This window comes from Lichenostomus cassidix, chromosome 19, assembly GCF_008360975.1.
Source record: "Lichenostomus cassidix isolate B80296 chromosome 19, HeHo_3.0, whole genome shotgun sequence".
Taxonomy (NCBI): Eukaryota; Metazoa; Chordata; class Aves; order Passeriformes; family Meliphagidae; genus Lichenostomus; species Lichenostomus cassidix.
Window position 1 is genome coordinate 9,708,088 of NC_139499.1, and position 22,461 is coordinate 9,730,548.

The 22,461-nt window shown below is 49.0% G+C and overlaps 1 protein-coding gene across 2 annotated transcripts; it reads left to right on the plus strand.

The window, feature by feature from the left end:
• The first annotated feature begins 6,691 nt into the window (after positions 1 to 6,691).
• On the plus strand, positions 6,692 to 19,414 carry VEZF1 (vascular endothelial zinc finger 1). 2 transcript variants are annotated; one of them, XM_085078558.1, is made up of 7 exons: positions 6,692 to 6,828; positions 12,100 to 12,797; positions 13,517 to 13,580; positions 14,569 to 14,752; positions 16,209 to 16,430; positions 18,549 to 18,593; positions 18,949 to 19,414. In XM_085078558.1, the coding sequence occupies exons 1-7, from the start codon at positions 6,796 to 6,798 to the stop codon at positions 19,374 to 19,376; spliced, it is 1,674 nt and encodes a 557-aa protein (XP_084934684.1). In that variant the 5' UTR covers positions 6,692 to 6,795; the 3' UTR covers positions 19,377 to 19,414. The 2 variants fall into 2 exon arrangements, with proteins under 2 accessions (XP_084934684.1, XP_084934685.1); XM_085078559.1 differs by lacking the exon at positions 18,549 to 18,593.
• Positions 19,415 to 22,461: the final 3,047 nt, after the last annotated feature.

The following is a 22,461-nucleotide window of genomic DNA, read 5'->3' on the forward strand; positions in this document are numbered from 1 at the left end:
TGCGCAGCTGATGACGTGACAGATCCCGACGAGCTCAGACCACGCGGATGCCGACCTGGGAAGCTTTGCCAGCGTGGATCCGGGGCTCTGGGGCTGGCTGCATCCCACGGGATGTTTGACTGGCTGGGATGCTGCGGAGAGCAGCTGCCAGCGGAAATTTAAACACGAAAAACTTGGCAGTTTGCTGAACTCCGGGTATTTTCCTTCTGACAAAAGGCAGGGCTGTGTTTTTGTAGTGATTTTTGATACCAGATGAAACGTGGGGAAAAAATTCCGCTGTGCAGCCTCTGGATCTATCGATTCTCCATCCTCACACGTGCGTGTCTTTGCAGTACACAGGGTCCAGGCAGGAGGGAAGACATGGGGAGCATAATTTTCTGCCTGATTTGCAGGATGATACAGGATATTTTCCCTATGGCACCGAAATCAATTTGAGGCAGAACAGCCTGCTACCACCAAAGGTTTTGTTTCCCCCTTGGAAACGTGGAGCAAAGTTGGTTCCTCGGCCAGAGGGAGCAGGGATGCTCTGCCCGAGGCTCCCGCCAGCGCTGGATGCTCATCCCTGTGGGATCAGCTGAGCGATGCAGATGAATGCACAAACATTGATTATTTTGGAGACAATCCATAACTGCCAAATGAGATTAAACACCACCCAGGTCCCAGAAAAAAATAAAAGTAAATAGCAAAGAATAAAGAAAATGGGGCACAGTGTTGGCAAAGGGTCCTAAGGGACCATCTAGCCGAGCATTAATCCCTGCCATCCCCATCCCTGAAGGATTTCGGAGCTCTCTGCTGCTATTAATCGCAGCAGCCCTGCAGGGAAGGTAATGCAGCATTATCCGTGTTTTCCAGCTGTGGCTGGGGAGGAGGGAAGCAGCCGGCTCGGCCGAGCTTTGCCGTGTGTCAGTGAAAGATCAGGGATTAGCGTTAGGATTTCCTCGCTGGCTCGGCTGCTCTAATTCAGTGGTCATGTTTTTCCCTAAATGCACTGACCTTATGTGCCTGCTGCTGTACATCCCGTGCCCGGGAGAAGCCGGGGCAGATGGTGGGAAGGGGAACAAGGCAGGAGCGGATGTTTCCCTGCAGTCCTTGGCCCTGCAGGAATTATTACTAAAAATGGTCACTGGTGATTAACCGGAGCAGTGCGCTGCTAAGTAATTGGTACAGGCTCTGGCTGGGGAAGTTTTTAAATCAAACTGGAAATGTTTTCCTGGAGAGCAGCAGAGTTCAGCAGGTTCACAGGCAGAGTGCTGAGGGCAGCGTGGGGCAGAGGGTGAGCAGGGGTCGGTGAGCACCTGCCAGGAGGGCTCTGAAATGTCCCGTGTGAGAAAGAAACACTGGATCACCTTCTCTCCCTGTAAACCAGGTAAATCACAGGGACACAGAGGAGCTGTGGCTGCCCCATCCATCCCTGGAAGTGCTCAAGGATGGGGTTTGGTGCAGCCCGGTCCAGTGGAAGGGGACCCTGCCCATGGCAGGGGGATGGAACCGGATGATCTTCAACACCCCTTCCAGCCCAAACCATTCTGCGATTCTAGGATTTGATATTAAACCATTAAATATGGCAATCCCCACCATGTGACACCAGTGCCCAGCCCTGTGCACTCCCACTCATGGCTGTCCCGAGGTGTCCCCCACGTGTGGGCAGCAGCAGAGGGGAGCAGCCCCTTTTGGGGCACGGGCACTGCCCCTGCTGCCCTGGCAATCGTGCGGCTCTTCCGCTCCGTCGGGGCACAGATGACAGCGGCCGTTTTACAGGAAAAAAAAAAAAAAAAGTCGTGACGGAGATCACTAAAATAACACCAAAAAGCCGCTGGGTGCTGGCGGCGTGGGGCAGCTCCGGCTCAAGGTGCCAAGCAGAGATTAGCGCAGGCACGGCTGAGGACAAGGAGGTGGGAAGAGATAACAGCACTTCCCGGCGTGCGGCCGCAGGGCTAAACATAGCCCAGGGCTCGCTGGCCGCGGCCGGCAGGAAGCTCCGAGCGTCTCCCTCCCGGCTACGGCGTGCGCTGAGCCCCGGGGAGAGACCGAGCACCGGGGAGGGAGCGGGCGCTGTGCCCTGCCCCGGAGAGAAAAGCTCAGGCTGTAGGGCAGCGGGAATCCGCGGCACCCCGGCGAGAGGAGAGTGATGGATTCACAGGGATGGCAAAGATTAGGGAGGGTGAGGAAATCCCAGGGAGGCAGGAAGGGTTTCCCGTGGCAGGTGCGGCAGCGTGGCCGAGGGGATACAGGGGGTGCGGGAGGGAAGAGAGAGTTCGGGAGCACGGCAGGAGAGGGAGTGACCATCGCAGGGTAGCTTGCCATGGGAATGCTTTCACCAGGGAATGCTTAAAGCATGGAGTAACCGCAAGGCTTTTCCTGCCTGGCGGGAGCACGGGCATCGCCCGACGCTCTGGAGCCCTGAAACGGTGAGAGTGTGGCGGCAGGTGACACCAGCTCCGGAGGTCTCCCTTTGTCACAGCAGTGTGTGGCCCTGGCAGCACAACCCCACTGCCCTGGGCATCACCCTGGCTTCTCCAGCTGCCCTCCCTCCCTCCTCCTCACACATCACTGCAGCAACACGCCCCAGAGTTTGGTGCTAAAGCCAGGAAACCAGGGCAGGGAGCAGCGCTCGGCCATCCCAGCCGAGTCCCACTGACAACAGCCTTTCCCCTGGAGCAGCTCCTCGCTGCTTCACCACTGGTTGCCGTCCTGCCTCTCAGTGCTTCAGCCGAGCTGGCTGCTAATTTCCTGCATCCTATTTTCCTCTTTAGAAAAGTGGAGCGATCTTTCAGATGCACTCATTACGAGAAGGCTCTGGCGCTCTCGGCAGTGGCAGTGCTCCTGCCGAGCCCCGGGGCCGGCCGGCATGGTGACCCTGGCATGGCACGGGAAGGGCAGGGCATCACTGCCACCCCCGAGGGTGGGATGGAGACCGTGACTGTGGGCAGGCAAGACCTTTCCATTTGCCTTTTCCTTTTTCTTTTCCCTTTTTCGTTTTTCCACTCCTTTTCTCTTTCTGTTCCCACCTTCCCCCCTCGTTTTGCTGCAGGTCAGGGATGTTCGTCCAGCAGGCGCTGGGCAGTGGGAGACCATGGGATGCTCTTCCGAGGATGCTGGATCATCCCGTGGTTCCTCCCTGCAGGCACACTCTGCTTCCACACCTGCTTCCCGCAGATGTAATTTACTGTCTCTGTTTAGTGTCCCTGATCACTTTGAAACGATGCTGCAAAAAGAGAAACCAGAGAAGACAGAACTTGGAAGCAGCTGAAGGAAAATTGCCTGCAGGGAGCACATTCTCAGTACCATCAGCACAGCTTATTTACACACTCGAGGGCTCTCCAGCCCCACAGAACTGCAAAATTCAAAGCCCGCTGTGTCACTCAGAGCATGAACAGAAAGGGGTTCCTCTAAAGCTGAAATATTTGACCATAGTTCCTATTCTAAGCGAAGCAAGTCCACGCTGGCCCAGCAGAATCGGAGCAGGGACTTTCAGCAGGGGCTGGGGACATGAGCTGCTGGCACTGGGCAGAGAATGGCTGTGGCACTGAGGGGCAGCTGGCCTGTCCCTGGGAGGCTCCCCACAGCCAGCCTGGGCACTGGCACGGGAGGCAGGAGACACCCAGCAGCATTCCCTTCCTTCCTAACGATGTGGGAAGTGCCAAGGAAGAAGGAGGGAAGATTTGAGTTTGAAAAGGCGGAGAAGCACAGCCTCGGGATGGTGCTAAATGGGCCACAGGGTTCCCAGTGCCCTAGAAATTCCCTGTGCACAGCACAGCGGGGTGGCTGCTGATGCTATCGCTGTCCCAGCTCCATGACTAAGGGAGCTGGAAGGTATAAATTAAATAACACAACACTTCAAGCCGGCTGTTATGTGGGTTTGTCCTAAGCAGTGCTGCTTTAATTAAGATGGAGAGTTTACAAATCTAACCTTTGTTTATTCTGCTTTGGGGCATATATAATGTAAATATGTGTTTTCAAACACTGTGGCTTTTTAGACTTCCAGTTATAATTCTGGGTAAAGGAAAGTTCGTCAGGTTTGGCACAGACTTGCCCTTTCTAAATAGAGCTGCTGCGAGTCCTTCCCCGCGGGGACTCTCAGCGCCTCGGCTCGCTCTGCTCCCAGCCCTGCTCTCGGCTGCGGGATGTGTCGGGGTGAAAGAGGGGCTGGGAGGGCCCAGCCGGGCACTGCCGAGAGGGAAGTGGGTTCCAACTCCATTTCCCTCTCGTCTGACTTAGCTGTGAGTCTCGCAGGTTTTGTTCCTGTATCTCCTCTCGGTCCTTTAGCTGCGAAAACAAGAACGGAGTTTAGCCGGCTACGTGCTCGTCGGGATTTCTCCGATGAGTCAGTGATACGCTTGGGTAGTTTTCTTAGCCTTTAATTGAAGTGAGTGTGAGCCCTTAACAAAGAGCTCTCCCAAGTCTTCCTTAATAAGCGTTAACAAAAATAACTGAGCGACCGGGAGGAAAATAACCAGGGGCGGCAGTGGTGTCCCCTCTCTTCAAACAGGGGGTTCCTCCAGGCTCTCCTGGGGGCAGTGCCAGGGTCGGAACTCAGGGCAGCAGAGGGACATCCTCCGGCTCAGCACACGGGGGAGTGGGGGTGATCCAGCTGCTCCTGAGCCACGGCTGGGAAAATCATCTTGGCTGAGCAGAGACCATCTCCAGGTCTGGTGGAGTGCTGCACTGGCAAATCCCTTTGGCTCTTTTTTTGGGTCTGTTTTTCTCAGTTCGGTGCTTCTGCAGAGCAAAGGCAATATTTTGCAGTTTGCAGTGCTGTTCATGGGCACAGAGCTCTGCTGTGGTGCAGACAGGCAGGTCAAAACCAAGCAGGCTCAGAACTCGCTGAGGCTGGCAGACCCTCGGAGCTGCAGGTGCTCCCAAGCAGGCTGAGCCACTCCAGGCAGCCAAGCCCCTGGGCACGTAGTCACAAACTTCCCTCTGGGGTCACAAGGCTGAGAAACTCTTTTTTGTTTCAAATGCAAACACATTTTGACATAACCACTTGACTGTGGCACTGGAGTTTCAAGGAAAAAAGCCTGAGAGGCGTGAAAGAACCGCAGGCATCTCTCAGAACAGAACAACGACTGTTTTGCAACGCTCTCCGAAGGTGAAGAAATGCCTGGGGAGGGCCAAAGACCAGCATTGTCGGAGCCAGGTGACCTGCCCAACGCTGAACAAAGCCACAGCTGAGCTGGCGGGCTGGGATCCCCGCTGAGTGTCCCCTGCTCCCTGCTCTGTCCCCACCGTCCCTCCTCCCTGCTGTGCCGGGGTTTCGCCCAGCTGCGGCTTCAGGACCGGCCTTTGCATTATCTGTAACAGGAGACAAGAGAAACCACCCGGGTGTCCGCACGGGAGGAAGTCAGGGGCCAAATTTAGCCCTTCACGCTACAGCCAGGGTGCGTTGGCTTCTTCTTCACATGCCCAGGGCTGCCAAGGCCTCGGATGCCCAGCAGGGATCCAGGCCTGAGCAAAGAGGATTGACCAGAGTTGGGGGAAAATAAATGATGAAGTGCTGTAAGCCTGTTCTCATCTCCCCAGTGGCAGGGAAGGCGAGGGGAGGTCAGGATTAACTCCCCCCTCCTGTGACAGTGCTGAACCTGCGGCACTGAGGTACCCAAGAAATGCTGGGTGTCTCTCAGGTGCCACCCGAGGTGGGGTGCATGTGTCCCCTGCATCCTTCCTCGTCCTGGGAGAGCCAGGGAGGCGCAAGGAGCCATCCCTGGGCCCCATCCTGCTGCCAGTCAGGGACGTGCTTGATGTATGTAAACACGTAATTAACGGTACGTATGTATTTAATTGCTCGTGGCTACGATTTGCATGCATGCGCTGTGCCGAAGATGCCTCAGGTATGGGCGAATGCGCGCAGCCGGACCGGCGGAGGTGTGCGGGGAGCACAGGGGAGCACAGGGCACCGCACGGCCCGAACCCCGCGGGCTGAGGGACACCGCGGGGCTGAGGGACACTGCCGGGCTGGGGGAGGCTGGCGGGCCCGGCTGCGGGACGGTGACAGGCCCGGCCCGCCTGGAGCCCCGCCAGGCAAGGTGCGAGGCAGGGCCGCCCCGGGGAAGCGGCGGCAGCCCCGGAGGGCTGAGGGCGAGCCCGGGTGGGCTGAGGACGAGCCCGACCGTGTCGAGGCGGTGGCGGCGCCGGGGCCGGGCGACCCCCGGGCGGTCCGCGTTCACACCCCCTCCGCCCCCGGCGCTGCCGCCCGCCCGCACCCGCGGGCGAAGCCGCCCCCCGCCGCCCCCGCGGCTCCCTCCCTCTCTCCCGGCGCGGCGGGCGGGGGCGGCGGGAGGGCGGGGAGGGGATAAGGGGCGGGCGGGCGGCTCGGCGGCCCCGGGGCCGGGCCGGGGCGGGCGGCGGCGGCGGCGGCCCCGGACACCTCGGCCGCTCCTCCATCTTCTCTCGCCACAGCTCGGCTTCCCCAGCCCGGGACCGGCCCATTGCCAGCCCCGCGGGGGGGGCGGCCGGCCCGCCGCGCCGCCCCGGCCCCGCCGCCCGCGCCGCCGCCCCGCCGCGCCGCCCCGGGCCCGCCGCCCGCCCCGCGGCGAGGGGAGCGGCGGGGGCGGCGCCGCGGCCGCCCGGGCCATCGCCGCCCCGCCGGGGCGCCGCGCCGCCGCCTCCCCCCTCTGGGCCGCAGTGGTGCAGCCCGAGGTTAGCGGAAGCGGCCGCTCGGCGCTGCCATGTTGAGCCGCCGCCGCCGCCGCCGCTTTGTTGTCGGCTCCATGTAGCTGCGGCCCGGGGGAGGGAGCGACGGGGGGACCGCCCGCCGCAGCCGCCGCCGCCGCCGCCCGGGGCCGCGCCGCCCCCGCCATGGAGGCCAACTGGACCGCGTTCCTCTTTCAGGTGAGGCCCCGCGGCGGCGGCGCTGCCCGCGCCCCCCCTCTTTCCCTCCCTCCCTCACGGCCGCGGCCCCGCCGGTCCCCGCCGGGCCGGGCTGTCACTCAGCGCGGCCGCCCGGCCCCCGCCCGCCCCCGGCCCGGCCCGGCTCGGCCCGGCCCGGCCCGCCGGCAGCTCCTCAGGGCCCCGCGGCTCCGCTCTCCCTCCTTCCCTCCTGCACTTTCTCCCTCCGCCGCCGCCCCGCAGCGCGCTCCCTTCCCGCTTTCATTACAAACCACCGATATTCGTGTTTAGATTTTATTTTTATTTTTCCCCCGCAAAACGTGAGATCGCGCTTTTTTTTTTTTTTTTTTGGTGTTTGGTTGTTTTTCTGTCTCTCCCCCCCCCGCCCAAAAAGAAAAACAACAACAACAGAAAAAAAAAAAAACCGAACAAAAAAAAGAAAAAACAACCCCAAGCTTCCACCGGGCTCCAACAAAACCCCGATGGAACAAACGCCGTGTCTGGGAGAATAAATTAATCCCTCTTTAAACAGCCTGACTCAGGGCCGGCTGACGAGGGAGCTTGTTTTCTTTTAAAATAGGACGCGAGCGGGCCGGATTTCTGTAAAAACTGGCGAAATCCTAACGGGAATGGGGAGGAATAGGGACGGTGGAGCGTGCAACCCCTCCCTTTGCCAACTGAGTCACAATTTTCCCCCTTTCTGTCGGTGAAAGACTGACTTGAAAACACCGCTGTTTATGTAATTCTGAAGAAAATCCAATGTACTAGAAAAAAACTCCAAAAAAAAAAATCCTCGCCTGGCTTTTGTGAGCCTCGCGAGCCCTTTCACAGCAGATTGTTTTCTCCTGCTTTTTTTTTGAGCTGGAAAACATAAAATGTGTGATTGCAGCAGCAGCAGCGGGAAAAAAAAAAAAAAAAAAAAGCCCAGCACATCACCTTTCTCAAGGTAAAATAATCCTCTTTGCACATTCCCGGTGGCGGCCGCTCGCTTCCTCACTGTCCTCCTCGGAATTAAACCCGAACCCAACCCGTGACACGAGTTTGAAAACCTGAGTTGAATGAATAAATCCGCCAAGAGCGAGCACCATTCCTTTAGAGAGGAAAAATTCGTCCCTTGCAAGTACCAAGGGATGAGTCACTCGCTCGGGTTCTCTGCCTCCAAAAACACGCCGGGAATGTTCCGGGGAGCCGGTACCGGGCGCTGGGTTTTCCGCCTTTTCGTGATGGATGCGGGTGATGCCATCGAGTTTGGCTGAGGTCTGGTGAATTATTTCTCACTCTAGTGGGCAGTTGTGATTCGCACGTAGGAAACTTCACGCTAAGAAGTTAATCTCCTTAGTTTAGGGCCATCTCCCTCCGAGCCAGGGCTGGTTTAGTGCCTTGCTGCCTCCCAGCTGAGCGTTTTCCAGGGGAAATTTTTCCTAGGCTGGCAGGACTGTATTGCAGCAGGCTGAGAAATGCCAAGTAATGCTTTCAAGTACGTGTCCAGCTCCTCGCTGCTCGTCCGTGTTTTTTTGAAGGTGCTGAGTTTTGAAGTAGTGATGTCACACGCTGATTTAGGAGTCGGCTTCGCTGCTTTTAATTAAGGAGTCAGCAGTTCACTTTCCGAATGTGCGACTCGGAAGCATCTTCATAGAACTGTGACGTGGAAATTTTCCTCTTTTTTTTTTTCATTTTTTTTTCGTTTCTCCCTAAATAATAAAGCTTTCAGAGCTCATCATAAATGCTGGATATTGTTTCTTGAGTGGTTTTGTTAAAATCAATGATTTGGGGTGTGAGCATGCCAATGCACCCAGCAGAAAGCAGCACTGAGGTAGTCCTGATGTGACTTTTGTTTTTCTTCTTCCCGTTCTCCCAGCAGCATATCAGCCCTGATCCAGCTGATTAGTTAAAACGAGTTAAAAAATGTGGATTTAAAAGCCTCTCCCCAGTGTCAGTTAAATAACAAATAGAAGTGACTGAATATTCACGCTCGTTCTTCCTGGGGGGAGTGTTAAACCAAGTGTGTGTTCCAGCTGGGACAGGATTCCTCAGGGACAGCTTAATATGTGGAATATAAAGTTGTAATTTTTAGCCAAATGTTTTTAGAGGAGGTTTTGACGTTTTAATTTTAGTCCTGTAGCAGTGGGCTGTGCAACTGTAAATCGCTCCTTCCAAATAAAGTTGTTTGATTGTTTTTGGGTGGCATTTTGATGAATTGTATCCCTTTCTAAAGAGACAATCATGCTACTGAATAAGCAGTTCTTCTTGTTTGGATCTTCTTAGTCCCCAAAATGCATAGTTTGAAAACCACTTTTAGTATCTTCTCGGGAAGCGAAAGTTGTATCTGTTAATGTGAGGAGGACTCATCCATCAGATGAAGTGTTCAAGATATGACTCATGCTAATTTGTTGCTCTCACATTAAGGCTGGAGCACAAAAATATTTTAGCCTCTGGCATTGGAAGTTCACAATGCCACATCCTACACTCCGGGTCATGGATTGCAGGGTTTTTTTGTTTACTGCATCCCCAGGAGAGAAGGAATTGGTGACAGAACAAGGGGATTTTGCAGGAGAGCCTGTCCCAGGCCAGCAAAATAGCCCCAAAATGTTGACTTGACGTTAATGCTGGGTCAAGTAAAACTGTGGTCAGAGCCTGAATAACTGCGCCTGCCAGAGGCGTGCAGCAGGTGCTGGCTTCCCTTCTCCAACAGGGAGTTAAAAAAAAATGCTGCCTGATCCTTTTTTAAAAGGCTTTAAGGCAGGCAGCCCTTGGAAACTGAGGAACGCAGCTCGTGGCAGAGGGGCTGTGAGGAACACGACGCTGCATGTAACGCCGACTCTGGGAACTGAGATAAGCAGACTTATATAAGCAGCAGCTCCATAGCCTGTGGCTTTATGAATATACATTGTTTTATGTCCACTGTCTCCTTCAGATCTGTAGGAATAAGTGCATCATTACCTTGAAGTGCTGACGATTCTTTGGGGCTTAAAAATACCCATAAACTGCCTAAGTTTGAACCTTGTCCAAAGGATTTGGGCTCTCCATTATCCGATCTGCTAGCTCTGCCTTTGAAATTGTATCTCTGGAGCTATCATTAGGTGCTCTGCAGTGTCTTCTGGTGCAATTTAACAACATTGTTTAATGCTGATTTAAAGTTGTAAAACATTTCAGAATTTTTTAAAGTTAAAATTGTGTTGAAGTGCGCAACTTGCTCAGTATTGTGCTGCTGGTGTGCATCATGCAAACTCTATTTTTCACGCAATATAGAAGTGTCAAAACCTTTTTAAAAATGTGGCAAATAAATGGTTGAAAATCCACAATTGTCACTGAAGTCAGGGAAAAGTTTAGTGGAGCTGCTGGAGCTTGTGCCGTGCCCTGATTTAGCAGCGTCGCCTCCAGGACAGTTCTGGATCCAGCTCTTCTGCAATCACTCCCTAAAATAAACCAGCCCCTCGGGCTGTTGTTTGAGGTGGCTGCTGTGGCCAGGCAGGTGTGGTAATATCCAGCCTACCTGTTGCATCCCGAGCTTCGGCACAGACGGTTCTAAAATGCAGGTACAGATGGACAGGCTGGCCTGGCTCCTAATGATTCCCACAAGTTTTGTCTGCTGTTAACATCCAAATCCACGCTTTCTCCTGTGAACTGTTTGCCTGTAAAATAGGCTTGGAGTGTTAGGGAGCTTGTATTCCCTCCCATGTGGATTAGAGTTGGTATCCACCCGTGGCTTTTATCCAAAGATCACCAGCATCATGCTCCGAAAAAGTGAGGTTGGAGTGATGCAGGGCTTGTGTGGGGCAGGAGATGCCCTACAGCTCTGGAAGGGCTGTAGTCCCTGCAAAGCATCCGGGATACAGCTAGGAAAAAGGCCCAAAGTGAGCTTCTAGAAATACTGGCTTGTCCAAAGGACGTGTTGAAATGGATTCCCATGGGAAGAGCATTAATCTGAGTGCACTTCCTAGCACTGTCCATCCTCAACAGATGTAAAAGTAGACAGGTCAGGGTCGTGCACCAGCACAGTGTTTTATTCAGCTCTCACAGTTTTGAGTCATGTGATTTTGTGAGGAAAGCCATAGGAAAGGAGTCCTGGAAGGCTGCAGTAGTGATCTAATGGGAATACAAGTTTCCCCAAACTCAGCTTCAGGCCTGGCACGCTGCATTAATAACGAGCCTGATTTAAAACTGGTCTGATGAGACTGAGGCACATCTTGAATACAGATGCACTTAAACTGGCTTAAGGTGCTGGAGTGATTTATTTTAATGCTCCATTAGGCTGAATTGGTCTGTGTGGTTTCTAAACCACATTAAAATTGTATCTGCCAGGGTTTTGTCCCAGTCTGACTGGATGAGTTTTAATAACAGCGTTTCTGCCTTAGAATAACCACACGTGGTGCAGCACAGCTCGTGGCAGCACAGGCTGCAGCTCAGCTGAGTGGTGCTGGCTGCAGGCCCCCCTCCCTTCCCTGTAGCTTCTGCCACGGATTCTGTAGTTCAAAGTTAGTTGCTATTGGCTGCTTTCAAACACCTTTCAGGGTTTGTTCCCAACACCCCCAAACCGTGTTCTCCACCATCTCTAGATGTCTCCCAGTGTGTATCGATCAGCTTCTCTTCCCAGCACAAAGTAGCTGCTGACGAAGAGAAAAAGGCCATGCCACTATTCTTGTTAGTTCCAGACACAGGGAACACAGTGGTCAGTGGATAAATGCATCAGGAACCTGCTAAATATAGAGATGTGGCTTTAGACAGCTCCCGATTCCAGTTGCTTTGGTTTCAGTGCTGGCACAGGGGTATGAACACGCTGTTTAAATAAGACGCCTTATCGCATCCTGGCTCTCTGTGGCTGCTGTTCAATTCTCAGTGTGCACTGAGCTCGGCTTAAAGGTGGGGCTTTATTTTGCAACTCGTGTCAGTACCTTCATCCTCTCCAGAGATAGTCCTGAGGTGCCATCTGATACGATCATTAGCAAAACGAGTTATCTGTTATGTAAAGATCAAATGCTGTTATGAAAAGATCTGACAAGCTCCTAGTTGTCTTTCATAAAAAGTTGCCCTCCAGAAACTTAATAATTCTTTGGTTGTTGTGCTGTGTCCTACACTTACCACAGGATCTGCACAGCGAGGGCATTTACAGCGTGAGCGGTTTATCTTGTCCAAAACCAGCATTATGTAACCTTCCCCTGTTGTTCCTTCCATGGCTTTCGGTCTAGAATGTGCTTCCCTGTCGTTTGTAAATGTTCTCACCGTGCCAGAGTGAGCACCCATCCAGAGAATTTAAGTGTGAATGTTTGGTTTTAGGCACATGAAGCCTCCCATCACCAACAGCAGGCAGCACAGAACAGTTTGTTGCCTCTCCTGAGCTCTGCTGTTGAGCCGCCCGATCAGAAGCCGATTCTGCCCTTACCAATAACGCAGAAACCTCAGCCTGCACCAGAAACATTAAAGGATGCTATTGTTGGGATTAAAAAGGAAAAACCTAAAACCTCCTTTGTGTGCACTTACTGCAGCAAAGCTTTCAGGGACAGCTACCATTTGAGGCGTCACGAGTCCTGCCACACAGGGATAAAGTTAGTGTCACGGCCAAAGAAAACTCCCACCACAATGGTGCCCCTTATCTCAACCATCGCTGGTGACAACAGCCGGAGTTCGCTGGTTTCGACTATCGCAGGCATCCTGTCCACAGTCACTACGTCTTCCTCTGCCACCAACCCCAGCAGCAGCGCCGGCGCCACGGCCATGGCAGTGACGCAGACGGTGAAGAAGCCCAGCAAGCCCGTGAAGAAGAACCACGCTTGTGAGATGTGTGGAAAGGCCTTCAGGGACGTCTACCACCTCAACAGGCACAAGCTGTCCCACTCTGACGAGAAACCCTTCGAATGTCCCATTTGCAATCAGCGCTTCAAGAGAAAGGATCGCATGACCTACCACGTGAGGTCTCACGAAGGTGGCATCACGAAACCCTACACCTGTGGTGTTTGTGGAAAAGGCTTCTCAAGGTACCATCTAGCAAATCCCAGGCATGCTCCAGTATTGGCTTTTCAGGAGCAAGAAGGGTTAAGCTGTCACAGTGAGGGGCTGGGAGAACCAAACCGATGAGGAGATTGGTGAGGGAATAAAGAGCCTTGTCTGCCTTTAGACTGGGGGAATCTCCATCTGAGCAAGTTAGTAGTGGCCAGAAGTGGTCACTTTTTTAGGAGAGCAGTTTGAAACGGTTTCTTGACCTCATTCAGGTCCCAAAGACACGTGTCTGTATCACTGGGGGTGTGCATGGAGCCCCTTTACCAGCCCACAGTCTGTGACCGAATGTGGCAGGGCAGGTAAACTGTTGCCTGGTCTACAGCAGGGTGGAGGGCACTGCCAGAGCACAGGGGGGAGCTTGCATTGCTGCCGGCTCTGTTTGTACCTCTGCTTGCAACAGAGAAAACTTCAACCTTTAGAGCTGTTGCGCTCTCACCTTTACACAAGGTGTGACCAAACGTGCCATTTTCAGGTGTGTGAGGAGAACAGAGTTAAGTTTTAAACTGCAGGTTGGTTTTAAGCTATGAGGTGTTGCAGGTGAAGCCTTTGGTAGGTGAGGGGAAGGGGTTTATCCTGGCTGTGTGAAGGAATGGGGGCTGCAGGGAGTGACCAGCGTGGTGTCAGCACTGCTAGCCAAGGTGTCCTGACTGTGTTTGTAACAATGTGCACTTTTCTCCTGTTCCTCTCTTTCTTGCAGGCCTGATCATTTAAGCTGTCACGTTAAACATGTTCACTCAACAGAGAGACCCTTCAAATGCCAAGTAAGGGCTAAAATGGTTTATTGAGAACAAAACCTTATTGTGTCAGTAAAGCTCAGGTGAATCTTTCCAGAACTGTATTTACTCCTGGACTTTTCTTTGAAAGGCAAGTTTAGGAGTAAAGCCACATCCGCCTGCACACCACAGCGCTGGAATTCTGGTAGAACTTTAAAAAGATGCCGTGGCTGCTTTTTAAGGAAGATTAGAGGCTTTTTTCTTTCTGGGAGAACAGCGTAGTTGCTCTGTTATACCATATGCTTAACTTAGTAGTAGGATTGTAGCAGCATCCTCAGCTCAGTGCTCATTTCTGGGGTAATGTGTGCACTGTGTTTCTCAGCATGTTCAACTCAAATGTCTTTCTCAGCACATCTATTTAAAATGGGTGGGAATGGTTGATTCTGGATCTGTTATTTTGCTGGAAGGGGAAAGCAAGTTGTAAGTTGATGACTGAGCCTAAGAGAAATAATTTGATTGCCCTTGAACAATTAACTGTTTTAATTGGAATATCCATGCTTATTCCAACCTGTGTTCTACTGATTCATCTTAGTAAATAAAGGTCTTGGGTAAAAAGAATAGCATTAGGAAAAGGTTTTGTTTCCTTGTTCTGGATGGCAACAGAAGTAATTGAGCAGTGTAAGATACCAAGTTCATATTTGTATACTAAAATCATTTTAGAAACCAACTTTGCCTGTTATAGGTGTTTTTTATAAGCTCCCTCTTCCTTTGCTGGGTAAGACAACCTGCTGTTTAAGAAAGTTTAAGTAGTATAGAGTATGATTTTTGTCCTGATTATCTCAGAAGTAAAATCCGTTCTCAGTCTCTGCTGAATAGTTTGATTTTTGTTTCTCTATAAATACAGGTGAAACTGAATGGTGTCAATACAGTTAGGATACTGTTAGGACCTGCAGGTTACACGGGCTCCCAGGGGGCCTGTGGCTGATGCTGTAGTGCTCTGTGTGCACCTCAAGTGTAACTATTGTCCTTTATCTAGACGTGCACTGCTGCCTTTGCCACCAAAGACAGACTGCGGACACACATGGTGCGCCATGAAGGAAAGGTATCGTGTAATATCTGTGGTAAACTTCTGAGTGCAGCATATATCACCAGCCACTTAAAGACACACGGGCAGAGCCAAAGTATCAACTGTAATACCTGTAAACAAGGCATCAATAAAAGTAGGTGAACGTTTTACAAACATTTCTAATAACAATGTGTTTGCGGAGGGAATTGCCTTTGGTGACGTTAAAATTCAGCAATGTATCTTTCAGTCTGGATGGTCACACCTCTTAAAAGTGGATACTTAATAACAGAAACTGCTTCAGCTCTAGAATTGGCATGTGTGGAGTTGGTTTGATGCTAGACTGTGCTCTTACCCCTTAGGAATGAATGCCCTGCAGTTCATGACAGTGACCCATCTCTTGAAGAAAAGAGTTCCCAAACTTTCTTACCTTTTAAGTTCAGTAGCTGTGCAGGCCTAAAAGTCCAACAGATAGTTTGGAGAGTTTAGACTATTTAAGAACTGGTAAGATCTGCCAGGTTTCAGATCTGAAGCGTCATCTAAAGCTCATCAAAATCAGGAGAAAGATTTCTCTGCTTTCTCTGAGCTTTGACCCTGGGGCTCAATGTTTCCTCCCTCAGGCAGTAGCTGACAAGAAAAGGATTTAAATCCAGCCCTGATATGTTTTTGGCATTAATGGCATCTGACTGGTGTTGTGCAGGAGGTCAGATGAGATGTTTGTAATAGTTCATTCTAGTCGTAAACTCTGGAAGTGCTGCAGTCTGGACCTGGGAGTGCCTAGCAAGCAAACGAAGACTTGACTTTCAAATTTTCCCTATTAAAATATCTGTAACTTAAGTTAACCCACATGGTTAGTAATATAAAACGGGTTTTCAGAGGAATCAAGAGGCAGAAGTAAGGAATGTCTTTGGAAACTTTGTCCTTAAAGCCTTTTAAACTGTATTAATTTACAACATCGTTGCAGTTCCTGTTACTCCTGGATAATTTGAAGGTACTGGGAATGTCTGAAATGCCTGATTGTTGAGCTTAGTAGGAAATTTGGATGTGAAGTATTTTTCAAGGTATAGGGTTACAACTCTGGCTTCCCAAGCCAGTTTGGTGGTGCTAAGCCAGTTCACATGAGGCATTTAGAGCAGTTGTTAGAGGTGGAAATGATGAGCTGTATTGTGGCCAGAGAGTAGTGACAGCCTGTTCTGTGATGTAAAGGTAAACTGAAGTTTTTAAGACATAGTTGCAATAAAAGGTAAAAGGCTTTTTAAAAATTTATTTTTAAGCTGGAGCTAAAGTTTAGAAAAAGGAATTAGCTGGAGTTCTAGAGACTCATTGGAGTCTTTAATTTCATCCTTCTTAAATACTAACTAAATAATCAGAAAGGACATCCATTTTTGGTGGTTAAAGTAGATGTTCTTGACTTATATTTTGGTTTTTAGCTCTTGGAAAAGTAGTTTTATAAAGCACAGAATTAATTATAGGGTTTTAAACACTGGTGTGATTTTTTGTTCTTGGAATGCTGTGAGATTGCACATGCTCTTTGTAGAAGTTGCCTTTGTGATCTCAGCAGAAAACAGAGTAACTTTTCAAGGTGAATTTGTGTTTTTACTTGATTGGCATAGCATGCATGAGTGAAGAGACCAGCAACCAGAAACAGCAACAGCAGCAGCAACAACAGCAACAGCAACAACAACAACAACAACAGCAACAACAGCAACAACAACAGCAACAACAACAGCAACAACAACAGCAGCAGCAGCAGCAGCAACACGTAACAAGTTGGCCTGGAAAGCAGGTAGAGACCCTGAGATTGTGGGAAGAGGCCGTCAAAGCGAGGAAGAAAGGTAAAACAAACCAATACTGATGCATTTGGGTTTGTGAGATAGTGGAGTTTACAGTCATACAGGGAGTTTAAGGTGTCAGGAAGGATGTCTTAAATGACAGTTTCATTCTTAGAAGTCAGAGCTGTGAAAGAACAGGAGGAAACAAGCCCCAAATTAGGCTGTGTTAGATGACCTGCTCATGACTTGCTCCCTTGGTCTCCATGCTTGCCTGTGTCCTTAGAGCCATCAGTTACAAAGGGGAGCTTGTGTCTGCTGCAGGGCAGGAGTGTGGGCTTTGACTTGCATGTGGCTTTTGGCAGTGTTTGTGCATGTTTACCCGTGTTCACTTGTGTGCACACCCATATATACACACACCCTCTGTCCTTGCACCAGCACCAGTGTGCATGCGTGTGCTTTCTGTGTCCTGTTCATCTTCTCTCTCCCAGTTTGTTCCATCTGCTCTATCATCATGTGAGATTGCGTAAAGTCTTTGCATAAAGTTTTTTAGACCTCAGAGAACTTTCTTTCTCCCTCTGTTTGTTGCTTTTTCTCATTACAAAATGAGCTAATCAGTGATCCTGCTTCTCATCAGTATTGGCTCACAGCTTACCTCTACCTCCACCCGCACTGCTGTAATCAAAGTGGAATTGCTGTTGTTGATCATTGTGCCAGTTTGTAGAGAACAGATTGCTTTAGTGGTTTTAGGATATGGTAGTTTAAACTCTTCCGTTACTGCTGCTTATTTGTTTCACAACAGTTTGATTACTAATGCCCATCATGTGACTTCATGGATTAGATGTTTTAGAAGTTCTTAGTGACCACTGCTTATTGTTTTTCACTGGCTGTTTTTAGGAATGTTTTTGACTCACCTTATTTTTTCTTTTCTCCTGACCTTCCTTTCAGTTTCTTCAATCTGTTTTTGTTTTCTAGGTTCTTGTTTGTATTTTAGGCTGCTTGCTTCCTTTCCCCTTGTTATGCCAGTAATTGAATTCTGTGGTCAGACAGCACAGAAACAGCTTATTTACGTTAAAATGTAGAAACATTACATATCATCAAGCCACTAAATAGATAAAGCAAATGGTTTCAAATTTAGAAAATCACTGAGAATTTTTTTCTGCTTGTTTTTTCCCGTGTCTTGTTCCCTTTTCCTTTCTTACTGAGAATGTTGAATGTGCTTTAACAGAATAGTGTTTTGGGGCAGGATGGGGGGTGAGGGAAGTGGGTGGGTAGCAGTGATATCAGACTGGTGCTTTGAGCTCAACTTAACTGGGGAAGGGGCATGGGTGGGATGTGTCTGTGGGTGTGACTGTGCTTGAAGGTGAAGTTAGACCAGTCAGTGCCCTGCCTGAGCTGCTCTTTCCATGCTGGTTCTCCTGTGCTAGTGCCACTTGTGGTGCTTTTGCAACACTAGACGGGATTTTTTTTAGTCTACGACAATTTATTTTCACAACTTTTTTTTTTTTTTTTTTTTTTGCTCTTTCCCTTCCTCTCCATCCCTCCTAGCTATGGACTTTGAAGAACCAACAGTAACCCTTGAATGGGGCTAATGTTGCTTTCAAAGTTACATTTGTATTGCCCAAGTGGCAAAGTGGACTCTTTGCTCCTGGTTTACCTCTGACACGTGGGTGTAACTGAGCTTGGGGTCCTGCCCTACAAATGTGGAATAAGACACGGCTTAGTAACGTTGATGTAGAGGGTATTTTCCCTGGTTTCCTTGGCAGCCAGCCCTTCCCTTTTCCCTGTTTCCGGAGCCTCCCGGTGTGGGTAGCCGGCAGGTGGTGCTGATGGATGTGGAGTGATTCCTGTCCCCCCCGCATCCCCCCGGCTGGCCCTGCTCCCTGGCCCTGGCCCCACTCCCCTGTCCCTGCCTCCTGGGTCTCCCTTGCTCTGCACTTCAGTCCTGCTTGCTGCAAACCCACCCCAAACCCCTCAAACCAACATGGTGTGGAGCTGTAGCTTACGGGAAAGTTGAGAAGCTGGTGGGGGTTGAAGGATGTGCTGCTGGGGTAGCCTTGAAGTAGAGGTACTGTGAGCAGTGGAGCAGCTTAGTAGCGATGATTAAGACTGAAATAAGCAGGTAAATATTGAAATGAGCTTTGCTTATCAGTCCCTAATAATGACTTTTTAAAACCTTCACAGAATGTCAGTTCACCTTTGAGAAGGCTATAGAGTACGTACCATTCGGTATGTACACTCTCTCCTCTATTTCTACTGTTCCTCTTGGGAGGATTTTTTTGATTGTACGATACTGTTTTTATGAACCTGGAAACCCTCTTGCTAAGACAACCTCACTTGACATCACAGGAAAAAAAAAAATACTGATTTGAAATGACCTGCATGAGAGTTTTGTATTTCCTGTAGGCTATAGAATGTTAACAGTTTTAACTTACTAATAATACCTAAAGAAAATTATTCCAGAATTTGTACCTGTTCTTGTTTGGTTTTTGGGTTTTTTGTTTTGTTTTGTTTTGTTTAAATCTTGTCCATGGTTTTTTTTATGTGTTAAAAACTTTTTGTCTTTTTTATGTCTCATTTTTAGAAGCTGCTAACTTGTGCCAAACCTCCACTGCTGCTACTACGCCTGTGACTCTTACTACTCCATTCAATATAACGTCCTCTGTGGCTTCTGGGACTATCACAAACCCAGTCACAGTGGCAGCTGCAATGAGCATGAGAAGTCCAGTAAATGTATCAAGTGCAGTTAATATATCCAGTCCGATGAACTTAGGGCATCCTGTAACTATAACCAGTCCTCTGTCCATGACCTCTCCATTAACGCTCACCACCCCGGTGAACCTGCCCACCCCGGTAACAGCTCCAGTGAACATAGCGCACCCCGTCACCATCACGTCCCCCATGAACCTGCCCACCCCCATGACGCTGGCTGGTCCCCTCAACATAGCCATGAGACCAGTGGAGAGCATGCCTTTCCTGCCCCAGGCCTTGCCCACCTCTCCTCCCTGGTAAACAAGTTCTAAACAGTATTAAAAAGGATTAAAATGGAATCCTTACCAGCAGTTCTTTTTTGGGTTTTGTTTGGTTGGGTTTTTTTTTTTTTGTTTTGTTTTGTTCTGTTGGGTTTTTTGTTTTGTTTTGTTTTAGTTAATAATAAAATCAGACTAAGACACTGGGGCAACACCATCAGAGACCACAGTAGCATCTTCCCCTTGATTTGGCTCACATGGTTCAGGCTTGAGTTTCACTGGAGCACTTCATTTAAAGTAAGTTTTACCTTGTAGCTGACTGATGCTGAATTAGAGCAGATACTTATTTGCCAGAGTTTAAAAAAAGAAAAAAAAAAAAAAAGGTAATTAAAAAATCCAGTTTTATGTTTTATTCCCTCAAATTATAACTTAGAAAATTATTTTAATCTAAACACTAGCGAAGACCCCTCTGTATCTGTGACAGGGTGGATGGCTCATTTTAACCTGTCAGGCAAGTCCACTGTTTCTGAGCTAGTGTAGAACCTTTGTCTGTGTTGATGTTTGTTTTTTTTTTTTTTTTTTTAAATGAGTAAATGCATTACAATGTTGTCATTTTAAAAAAAATGCATTTTTGGATAAAATATGCATTTTACCTTTGGGAATATGGTAATTTCAGGCAGCATTCCCTATGGGAAAGGTGATACCAGCTCTGATATGCAAAGCATATGATAACTTATCATTCTAACTTCAACATATAATAGGGATTGTGACCTGATATTTGGAGATGTAAATATTACCCAACATATTACCCTAAGGGAATAGAGCATTGTAGTCAACATTTTTTTAAAAAAAAAACTGTTACTGTTTGGTGAGAAACAGCCATGGCTGACAGAAGAGGAGTCGAAATGTATGTAAACATGGTCTCTGAACAGTCAGACCCCCATGGGACTCTTATCTAGGAGCAAAAGGAGTGCTTGGAAACTTAAGAAAAATTGCTTTAAGCTGGAAGATTCTGGAGGCCCTGGGTGTGATTTTTATGCCCTCTGCCTCCCAATCAGAGCCTGCTGGTATTTCAGCAGGGGACAGACGTGTTAGTTGTTCACTAGAAGTTTTGTCTTATATTAAATTGTATACAGTTTTTATTCTAACCACTAACTAGGTAGGATGCCCCTCCAGGACAAGCAGAGAGCGTCTTTTAATTTCTCCCCTATTTCTTAATCAAGTGTTGTGCAAATCTGTTCAACTTTGTAAATATTTGCAAACATCATCATTTTTACGTTATTCTTCTATTGTGTTAACACATTTCTATCAATTTGTGGGAGTTCTGGGGTGCTGAGCTGTCCAGCCCAGAACTGCTCATAAATGGTCACACATGTTTAAGCTACATGTGCTTTTTTTTCTTAACCTGTTTATCTGTACATAAAGTAGAAAGCAAAGTCTAGGGAAACAGATATACTTTTTAGACTATCATGTCACATATTCACATTTTTAAAACTTTGTTTAAAAAAAACAAACCACCCTAAACCCAAGACTCTACATTAAATAAAAAAATAAATAAAAAAAAGAGGAAAAAAAAAGAAATTACAGTTGAGATGTTTCTATCTTACTGAAGTTGAGAGCTCTGGAGATTAGCGTGTGCATTTTCACAGAGTGCTAGCAGGACTGACCAGTCACACTGGACTGCTTCCGTTCCTCCCCGGCCGTGTCCGTGCGAGCAGTGATTGCCAGGCTGCTGGCTCAGGTGACAGGTATCTGTATCCTTACGTGAAACTGTTCTAGGGGCTTGGACTACATAGTAAAACAAAAACAAACAAAAAAAAATAATAGAGCTTAGTGTAAAATAATTTTATAAATGATCTTTTGTACTTTAGGACATCAAATTGTACAACTTTTGTATATATAAAAGCTTAGGAACTTTCTGTTTAGCAGAAAGGAAACACATTCCTACACTTTTAATGTATATGTTTGTTATAATGTCCATGTAAACATATGCCCTATGTTTGTGCCTTTTAATTAGTTTGTCTCAATAAACAAAAATGTAGAGAAGAATATGTAGCTATGACTTTGTTACCACTGTTCTTACTCCAGGTGTGTAGAGGTCTTTGTTTTGGCCCTGTGTAGAGCCAGGCGTGCACGGCCAGCCCGCCAGCGCATGTCCCCAAGCCCGCTGCCCCGGCCCCGCTGCCACCACACTGTCCTGCATGTTGGGACCTGTAGTTCCCCAGCCATCTCTGTCACCCCTGGCCACCACACCACCTTGCACCAGTTTCCTAAAGTAGGTATAGCCTTCTGGGTCTGGGTAACCACAGAGACGACCCTTAGATGAAATTTGGGTATCCCTGAGCTTAAAAAAAGAGGAGAACAAAAGCATCAAAAGCCAATATGAAAATGTGTACTAGAAGTGGTTATCTATGCATTACTTACAATAAACAGGTGTGAGACTTAATTGTATGTTGTCAATTACTGCAGTATTGACAGTGGGTCCCTTGTACAGCCAGCTGTTATTTTTATCCCAGCAGTGTAGCAGTAGAATAAACACATTAAACACCGGCAAGGAAATTTTTCACCGTGACAGAGGCTTCCCAAACCACTAACCACTGTGCTCTTAGCGTGGCGTAGGAAAAGGGCTGTTTCCTTTTTATTTTATGTTGGTTCTGCTCGACTGTACCTGGTTTATGTCCACAAAGCTGCATTAGCTAATTGTCGACCTGTTTCATTTGTACTTGGGTAAACATTTGCTTTGTACCGTGTATTAATGGGTCCGAGGTGTGCTCCTCCGCTGTCTCAGTGCGGACATTGACTTCGCTCTGTAATGCCATCCTTCCAAATACATTAAGCTGTTTTTCTGACAAACAAAAGCTACCTGGTCAAGTAGTTTATACGACGCGCATGCTCCCTGCTAATCGATGTCGGTGCCGGCGTGGCCGGGGATCCGCTGGCACCTCGCGCCGCAGCGCCGCCGAGTTAAAGCTCTAAGAAAATGGTGGATGTGAAGAACAGATGCTCCTGTTACACCGAGTTAGTTTCTATGCAGCTGATGCGCTTAGCCTAGTTTATTTCATGGAAACTTTTAAGCTGGATTGAATCCAACATCCAGGGAAGCCTATTGCTGCCGCTGGTTCGAGTGG

What these genes read in the sequence shown, in the direction of transcription:
- VEZF1 (XM_085078558.1), top strand. Translation starts at nt 6,796, where the DNA reads ATGGAGGCCAACTGGACCGCGTTCCTCTTTCAG. An exon ending in GGACCGCGTTCCTCTTTCAG is followed by an intron (nt 6,829 to 12,099) that starts GTGAGGCCCCGC and finishes GTTTGGTTTTAG; the next exon opens with GCACATGAAGCCTCCCATCA. An exon ending in AGAGACCCTTCAAATGCCAA is followed by an intron (nt 13,581 to 14,568) that starts GTAAGGGCTAAA and finishes TCCTTTATCTAG; the next exon opens with ACGTGCACTGCTGCCTTTGC.